The sequence below is a fragment of the Camponotus vicinus genome, unplaced genomic scaffold (genome assembly GCF_025532165.1).
Source record: "Camponotus vicinus isolate PSW18456_S1 unplaced genomic scaffold, iyCamVici1.0 SCAF_2, whole genome shotgun sequence".
In the NCBI taxonomy this organism is placed as follows: Eukaryota; Metazoa; Arthropoda; class Insecta; order Hymenoptera; family Formicidae; genus Camponotus; species Camponotus vicinus.
This window is the reverse complement of record NW_028141956.1, coordinates 5,163,996-5,172,230: the sequence shown is the minus strand read 5'-3', so window position 1 is coordinate 5,172,230 and position 8,235 is coordinate 5,163,996. Positions and strand designations below refer to the sequence as shown.

Below are 8,235 nucleotides of genomic sequence, written 5' to 3'. Positions count from 1 at the left end.
TCATACACAACATATAGACATAATAAACGTAATCACACACATTGTACGTTATATTTTAATTGTCGCATATACGATATCACACACGCATTCATTCGGTATTCATTATAGTATGTTTTTATTATCTATCATCGCGAAAGGGTAGCTCTAGTTTCGGAAAGGATAAACGGAACGTGGAAATCCGACTCTTTCACGAAGCGTCGCGAGATTCGCGTTGAAATTATTTTTTGTATCGAAATCGCGAGAGAAAACGTGCGCGTCCTTCAACTTTCTTTCCCAAGATGAAGGAAAGAGCAACGGTAACGTACATACGTATATTCGCGTTACCCTCGTAAATATATTACCCTGAACTGCGTCATTTCCCTTCCCCTCCTTCTCTCGTTGGGCGACGCTTCGCGGAACGGTCAACACGGCAAAAAAATAATATATTTATGGTACGAAGCGTTACGAGTTTAATTTTTTCAGACGAGAGAAAATTCGCGAGAAACGCGCGAAATGGAAGAAAATGGCAGATCGCCTAGTTTAGGTTTAAGTGAATGATAAGATAATTAATAATGTATAAAAATACATCAATATTTATTGTACATAGATCTAAAAAAAAGACTACTAACAAATAAAAAAGAAATCAAAAATATATAATCGCATTTTGATCGTTTCCAAATATTATTAATACTATTATAGCGACATGCGTTGCGCGTCTCCATCCAAGTGTAAGCTCTAAAAGTTTTGCTACTTTATCCTGCGACATAAAAATGCGATCGGCTTTATCTTGTATTTGAAAGATTGAAAGAAAAAGGAGTTAATTAAATCCATAATTCATCTTAAAAAATATGCATCAAATCTATTTCACAAATTTATACAAATTATGGATATTTTTATGTTTTACAATTTATAACTTTTTGAATTACGAATTTCTCCTGGACTTTTACTTCGATCTCTTCACTTAGAAATAATAGAAATATTTATGCGTCCAATTGTTACTTTTTTTATTCGCACACTGATCACCTCGAACATGTGGACAAACGCTTCCTCTTCCGTTTCCGCTCCTGGCGTCGTTTCTTCTCCGCGTTTGCGAGATCTACGTATTTCTTCCTCTGTTCGGGAGTCATTCGGGCCCACAATTTGCCCGCAGCTCGCGCTATCACGGTGACATGTTCTTTCGGTTTCTTGCTACGCAATCGCAGGAAGAAGATGATGAAAGGATTCGTCGCTCGGACGTTTTTATGCCTGTCTCGTGAACTTTGGTCGATTGTTTTACCATTTCCGTTTATGGATCGTCTGTCTTGTCTAGTATCTGCGCTACGTAAAAGACGAAACTGCAAAGTACGCTTTTGCGTGCTCGATCAGTCGTTAACACTAAAATTTCGATATCCTAAATTATGATGTCAAGATCGAAAGGTTCTGCTCGCAAATAATTATGCAGCAAGAAAATCACTTCTTTTATCAATTTTATAAGAGACCAAGAAAAAAAAGAGAAATTTAGTCAATAAAATTTTTTTCACATGAATATATATTGCAAGAAAATTTCTTTTTTCTTCTGACATCATGATTCAAGGTATCAGATTCTTAAGCAAGCTGTATTTCATATGAAAAGGAATATGTCAAAAATTGAAATTATGCAAAACGAGAGCGTTTTGCTTTGTTATATATAAAATAAAAATTGTTTTACCAGCCGTGATTTTCCCTCTTATCTTTTTGATTCTTAGAAGACTGCGTAGAACTGGCGTTTCCCATTTCAGTTTTATATTACAATAGCGTTAAAACAATTGTCTTGACAGTTAGTGTTACTTGACAATTTATTATTAATTATTTCCATCGATTACGGCCGGTAATTTTGTCCAAGGCAGTTGTTATATCGATATTTATCGCAAAAGATATCGCAAAGATATCGCAAAAGATTATTCCTTGTTTTTTCAAAAGACAAGCACGATTTCAATAGTACAAGTGATGTATATATAAAACGGAGCAATTTTAGATTTTTGTGACATAATCAATCAATTTAATATCACGGCTTATCTTTTAGATTTTTGTGACATAATCAATCAATTTAATATCACGATTTATCTTTTATCTCTCTATCGTCTTTAAAATCCACTTCAAACAATTTAAAAAAAGATTCTGAATAGAAATCACTTTATAATTACATAGATATCATATGTGCATTTTTATACGTATATAACTTTTTTGAATCTTTTGTATATTACATGATATATTAATAGAAATTAATAAAATTATTAATAAAAATCTGTCCCGCGCGAATTTTGTTGTGAATAGACTGTCTAAAATAATTTAAATATAGCTTCTAATTAATATAACATAAAAAAATGTTTTCTTATTTTATATTTTGAATGATCTTTGTTTAATTGAATCTTATAAACACTATGGTCATATAAATAATATTATAGAATAAATATTCTTATAGAAACCTTATCTTATACAGTTAAGAGATTGATAGAAATTTATTCTATTTAATTACATTTTGTTAGAGATATAAATATATATTATATATTGTCCTTTATTTTTTTCATGTTCGACGTTATAATTCTCCACCGGCCTGCGCCGATTTCTTTGGCTTTTTATTTTTGCTCCATTTATCGTTACGACAGTAGCAAGCCTCTTTCTGAGCATCCAGAAAACTCTTGCAACCCAATGCGGTTGTTCCCGTGAAAAGGACCTTTGCTGCAGCTTTACACGTGTTGACGACGGTAACGCCGGTAGTCTCGTACGTATCGCAAAATTTATACAAGCATCTCTTGAATTCCAAATCGCACTTCTCCTTGTCCGTATTGCAAGTATCATAACAAATGTCGTGGAAGTCACAGCACTTTGTCATTTCAGAAAGCGGGAGGTACTCTTGATTTATCTACAAGTGTACAAACATTTGTAATAATTATATTTTACAAAAATCGCAGTGTAATTAATATGATAAAAAATAATGTAATCAACAATTATTTACTCTATTAAATAGGAAAGAAAGAGACTCGATTTAATTTTTTAATTTTTAAAAAAATTACATTAATCTAAATTTCTAAATTAAATTAGAAATTTGATTAAATTATAGATAATAGTTTATAAACAATAGCTTGTAAACTAGAAAAATAATTTGCCCAATTAGTCAAATAAATATAGTCAATGTCGCACACATTTAAACTTTTATTTTATTATTGTTAAGACAAGGTACTTTATTTAACAGTGATTTATCTAGTTTCCTGAGGAAGCCTCAGATACCAACTTTGATTCCGAGGGAACCGCATCCATCGCTTCGCGATTTATGATTCCAGTCCGGTTTCGGCGCGGAGCCTGGAAGATTTAAATAATGCATCATTGAAATTTGCCCAATCACAACATAGACATGACTACGTTCCACTTGACAATCGCGAGCATAATCTGTCCTTGTTTAACTTTCAGTAACCAACGAGGATGACATGACTCGTTGTGTTGCGATTGCCAAGTGGAACGCAGCCCGTCAGCTGATTTCGAGGATATTTCATTCAGTGTCAACATTGAAAAAAGGAACAGTTCGCAACTTTGTCTTATTCCGCATTTTATACATGAAAATCACAAGAGATGCGCATTAAATTCTTGAGGAAAGAAAGGAAGAAGGAATAAAGTGTAAAAAGTGCAATTAAAACAAAGAGCCGAATCGATCGAAATCGACCAATGGCGGCGCGCGTTGGAGAAATAATCTGATAACGCGATGATTAAATCCACGAATAAAGGTACATACGCACCATCAGGACATTGGAAGACGCAGTTCTCCTCCACTGCGGCATCGAACACTTCGTGTATATCCTTGATTTTCCTCGCGACAGTTATGGCGTTGGAGAAGAGATCTTGAAAGACTGACTCCGCTGCCAACACGGCGTCCCGTAGATTCGAGAACAATCCGGCGCCGTAGCCGGACCAGGCGTACGCCAAGAACGTTAGCGCGTAAATTATGATTTTACGATATTGCAACAGATCCATTCCTCGTAATAATCACTATTGGGAACCGATGTGATCGGGCGATCCGCTGGACTGCGGATATTTTTAGGTGTACGAACTAACTATCGTCATCACGAATGAACACGTGGTGTTCGCGGATTGCGAATACGACGTCGATTAAACTGTTACAATTATCTGCTGCGTTTCATCTATTTACATCACCTTACACCTTCCAATCTGATGAAATGGGTATTCTACTTATGCAGGATTCACACTGCGTCCGATATCCAATAAGAAAATTTGATTTTTAGAGACTCTGCTAGACACTCTAAAAATCAAATTTTCTTATTGGATGTCGATGTCGTACGCCGGATATCGACGCAGTGTGAATCCTACATTAGAATTCGCGACAAGAGAGTGCAAAGCAAAAAAAAGTGCAGAAAGTGCAGTTGGAAATGTCAGATCTATTTTTTACCTACTGTCGCGAATATCGCGTATAACGCAATTTATAATTAGCATAATTTATATAGATATTAAATACAAACGAGTGAAATGGCCTCGCGTTATGTAGATTTTGTTAATTTTTTTTCTAGTTTTATGGTCAATTTTAAATGGAACTTACTTAACTCTTTATTTTATAAACTGTTCTCATACTTAAGAATCCAATATAAAATTAAAATTAATCAATATTCAGAAAATTTATTTTCTTTCTCATGCTTTTGAGAGTGTCAGCACACGTGACAATATTTTATTATATTATATAGAGAAGATTATAGATATATTATACTTTATTTTATATGGAAAAAATTACTTATCATTCCTCATGAGACACTTTGTGTCATAATACACTTTGTGTCTCATGAGGAATGATAATTCATAAATCAAGTCAAAATCGTTTTGCAAGTTCGCCGCTGTCATACAATTTCTTCACATCGGTGCCGCCTCCTAAACACTCTCCATTGAGGAATACTCTGGGTACTGTTCTAGCACCTGTTATTTCGTTTAACACATCTTGTATGTCTTGTCCGTCTGCTCTGTTATCCAATTCTATCGCTGTATATGGTTTTTTTAATGATTCAAACACCTATAAATATCAAATTAATATTAACAAACAAATAATAAATTAAAACATTTTTGAAATTAATACAATATAAAGTATCACATTATGATTTGTTTCAAAAATCTCAGATTAATTATACAAAAGTTAATTTTTAATTCCATACTCGCAATAAAATAATAAAAAATTTTATATTACAGATATTCTCTTAAAATGATTGAAATATAATATTGAAAAATTTTATCTCATAAAAAAATGACATTTGCTAGACCTATAATAAAAAAGAAAAAATAGAAATCAATATGAATTATTTAATATAATCATTTAATACATGATATATGCGATAGTAAACATTCTGATACCAATGCAAAAATTGTTATTTTAATACAATTAACATTTGTTATTATACAATTAACATTAACTAAATGACATTACTATTTAATTTTTAGGATTTGTTATTACAAAGAAGATTGAATTATTCTTACTCATGGAATAAAGTATAAATACCTCTTTGGCCATTTTGCAATATGGGCAGCGAGTCTTGGAGAATATCACGACTGAATCCTTTTCAATGAGTTCGTTGACGAAATCTCGTGTGACAGGCATGCTGGACTTCTTTGTTGTACTGGAAACTGAACCCATTCTACTGAGCTAAAGATCATTCATTTCGATTATGCCTAGCACATTTTTATTAATCACTTCAATTATAGAGAATTTAAACTGCGTCTGATTTCTGGTACTGTATGAGATCCAATAAAGAAACTTATGTTTTTCAAAAACTAGCTAATAGTATATTTTTTCTTACAAAATAAATTTTGCACATAATAGATCAGACGCAATTTGAAAATCATTCATTAGACACTCTTTCAGCACTTCTGCAATTACATGTTACAGGAAAATTCATGCATTTTATTAGAAGAATAAATATAAATAGATTATTATAATGAGAGATAGTTCTAAATACACATGTGATTCTATTATACATTTTATGCATAAAAAAATTACTTGGAAATGAAAATAAGTTCTGCACTCAACAAATTTTCTTTCTTATGTAACAGATGTGACTGTAACATAGGTGTGTAAGGAAAAAGATAAAGTAATTTTAAAACTTATTTATCTAACAATAAGTTGAATCATTAATGTAATTTGACGAGTCATGTATCACTAGTTAAAACCAGTTAATAAATATAATAGAGTATTGTTTCAATAATTAAATGATTTTTGTAAAAATTGTACAATATAATTGTATAGCTTATAAAAATCTATAGATCATTTTGGATAGATTTGAGAAATATACTATTCAATTAATTTTTCCATAAATGAATAGGTTAATTTTTCACTAAATAAATTAAAAACATAAAAATAAATGAATTAGATTTTCTACGTTTTTATTTTCTTTATATTAAATTTTATGTATAGTTCTTTATACAAATTCTACGTACGATTTGCATATGAGCATGTATAATTTTATTAATCTCATAACCTCTCTTATAATATATTCGACCGATAATCTATCGCATATATTTATCTGTGAATAATACAACTTTAATTTGTCAATTAATATTCTGCATAGTTTGCATACTATATAATTTTCGTTGAGTATATAATCGTAATAAAATAATATTTTCGTTTAAAGTCCTATGAGGTCACCGAAAAAAATTGGTGATTCTAGTGATTATTATGAATATTTTAATCAGTGAAATGTAACTATAATTATCTGAAATTTGTATTGTAAATTCGCGTGCGCGCTAAATGTACGCACAAAAAATCTTATCCTATAATTATGTATTCATTATGATACTATTACAATTTTTGAAGAAGTAGAATCTCGTCTCGATAAGGATCGATTCGTTTATATGGAATGCAGGCGGTTAATGATACATGGCAAACGTCACAACAGGAAAAGATCTTCATCCTCCCCATACAGCACAGAATATTGCAATAATATTGCGGCAATATTGCAATGTTGCTGCAATGTTACAACAATATTAATAATATTGCTGCAATATTCTGTGCTGTATGGGTCGATTCACAGTCTTACCTTCAATTATTCAATTGCGAATAAGTTGGGATTTTAAGTATACGTATATTTTCACAGACTTATGATTAATCGCAGTCAATGATTGAGAAATAGATAGTAAGCCAAGAACACGAGTTACGCTGCTTCAGCTAATCGATTGATGCGTAGTTTCCAGTTGATAGTTACTTCTAAGTAGTATTAAGCTTGTGTGCACATACACAGATCCTTTGAAAAAATATATGTATACAACGAATCTTCGAATTGAAATCTAATTTTAATTGAAGAGACTCGGAACGATTGTTCGCCGACATTTATTTAAATCTATATAATATATGCTTAATTTTTTTGAAATTTATTTTGTAGCCTTTTTCATAATTTTATAATCGATATACTTATATATATGTATATATTGCGTAATTTTTTTACATAAACAGAGAGAAGAATGAGAGGTGTCACGGCCCGCTTTTAGGTGATCCCTGAAAGCGATACGCCCTCTGTGGACCTTGAAAACGTGCACCTAAACTACGAAGCCAAGGTGCACGAATGTTCTCAGAGGGTAACATATAAGGTGCACAATTTCTGATTCTGTTCCGCGCTATGTGCACAAAATGTCGGTAGCACCAGTGCTGTATAGCAAGGTGCTCACGTATATCAAATAAATTTTAATATAAATGAGAAATGACGAATTTGCGATCCTCTCTCTCTCTCTCTCTCTCTCTCTCTCTCTATATATATATATATATATATATATATATTTTTTTTTTTTTTTATTATATGAATGCAATGAGCAACGACATATTGTTTAAGAACAATCATGTTTTCTTTACATTAACTGATTCCTCTTATTATTCTGTACATAAAATTATTAAAGTAAAATAATTGAAAAATGAACATTTTATCAGATATTTTATAATTTATATAAAATTATGTCAACTTAAAGAATCAAATATCTCGTTAACTATTCAATGTGTGTGTGTGTGTGTGTGTGTGTGTGTGTGTGTGTAGCGTATACGGGAGTTATGTGAGCAAGCGAGAAGGTAATAAGAGAGAGCAAAATGGCAATAAGAGTGAGCGAGATAGCAATAGCACGAGCAACGAAGACTCGGAAATCGAGTGTTTCTTGCAGCCTGGCATATTATTTCTCTCTCGCTCGCTCCTATTACTATCTCGCTCGCTTCTGTTATTGTTTCACTCGCTCTTACGTACTCATGTATTGTCATGCTCATCTCGTTATCAA

At 31.9% G+C, this 8,235-nt stretch overlaps 3 protein-coding genes and 1 long non-coding RNA gene across 7 annotated transcripts; 1 reads left to right on the top strand and 3 right to left on the bottom strand.

Moving 5' to 3' along the window:
• Positions 1-217: 217 nt before the first annotated feature.
• Positions 218-1,862, bottom strand: LOC145966287 (uncharacterized). The gene is made up of 2 exons (XM_083090284.1): positions 1,667-1,862; positions 218-1,296 (listed from the first exon to the last, which is right to left on the bottom strand). The coding sequence occupies exons 1-2, from the start codon at positions 1,729-1,731 to the stop codon at positions 999-1,001; spliced, it is 363 nt and encodes a 120-aa protein (XP_082946410.1). The 5' UTR covers positions 1,732-1,862; the 3' UTR covers positions 218-998.
• A 575-nt stretch (positions 1,863-2,437) lies between these two features.
• On the bottom strand, positions 2,438-4,303 carry Gxivspla2 (phospholipase A2 group XII). Its single transcript, XM_083090278.1, has 3 exons — positions 3,729-4,303; positions 3,230-3,297; positions 2,438-2,860 (listed from the first exon to the last, which is right to left on the bottom strand). The coding sequence occupies exons 1-3, from the start codon at positions 3,961-3,963 to the stop codon at positions 2,534-2,536; spliced, it is 630 nt and encodes a 209-aa protein (XP_082946404.1). The 5' UTR covers positions 3,964-4,303; the 3' UTR covers positions 2,438-2,533.
• Positions 3,423-5,760, top strand: LOC145966291 (uncharacterized). Its single transcript, XR_014437015.1, has 2 exons — positions 3,423-3,716; positions 5,428-5,760. It is a non-coding gene; the product is annotated as an uncharacterized LOC145966291 (long non-coding RNA).
• On the bottom strand, positions 4,601-7,280 carry LOC145966289 (uncharacterized). Of its 4 annotated transcripts, none has more exons than XM_083090285.1 (3): positions 7,020-7,280; positions 5,486-5,629; positions 4,601-5,005 (listed from the first exon to the last, which is right to left on the bottom strand). In XM_083090285.1, exons 2-3 carry the CDS (start codon positions 5,618-5,620, stop codon positions 4,808-4,810), a joined length of 333 nt encoding a protein of 110 aa, XP_082946411.1. In that variant the 5' UTR covers positions 5,621-5,629; positions 7,020-7,280; the 3' UTR covers positions 4,601-4,807. The 4 variants fall into 4 exon arrangements, with proteins under 4 accessions (XP_082946411.1, XP_082946413.1, XP_082946414.1 ...); XM_083090287.1 differs by having other exon boundaries at positions 5,486-5,610; positions 7,020-7,270; XM_083090288.1 differs by lacking the exon at positions 7,020-7,280 and adding an exon at positions 6,786-6,947 and having other exon boundaries at positions 5,486-5,610.
• Positions 7,281-8,235: the final 955 nt, after the last annotated feature.

Excerpts from the sequence above, each read along its gene's own strand:
- LOC145966289 (XM_083090285.1), bottom strand. The coding sequence starts at position 5,620 with ATGGGTTCAGTTTCCAGTACAACAAAGAAGTCCAGCATGCCTGTCACA. Across the intron at positions 5,006-5,485 it reads ATTGCAAAATGGCCAAAGAG|GTGTTTGAATCATTAAAAAA; the intron begins GTATTTATACTT and ends TGATATTTATAG.
- LOC145966287 (XM_083090284.1), bottom strand. The coding sequence starts at position 1,731 with ATGGGAAACGCCAGTTCTACGCAGTCTTCTAAGAATCAAAAAGATAAG. Across the intron at positions 1,297-1,666 it reads AAGAGGGAAAATCACGGCTG|CGCAGATACTAGACAAGACA; the intron begins GTAAAACAATTT and ends TCTTTTACGTAG.
- Gxivspla2 (XM_083090278.1), bottom strand. The coding sequence starts at position 3,963 with ATGGATCTGTTGCAATATCGTAAAATCATAATTTACGCGCTAACGTTC. Across the intron at positions 3,298-3,728 it reads CGTCTTCCAATGTCCTGATG|GCTCCGCGCCGAAACCGGAC; the intron begins GTGCGTATGTAC and ends TAAATCTTCCAG. Across the intron at positions 2,861-3,229 it reads GCGGTTCCCTCGGAATCAAA|ATAAATCAAGAGTACCTCCC; the intron begins GTTGGTATCTGA and ends GTACACTTGTAG.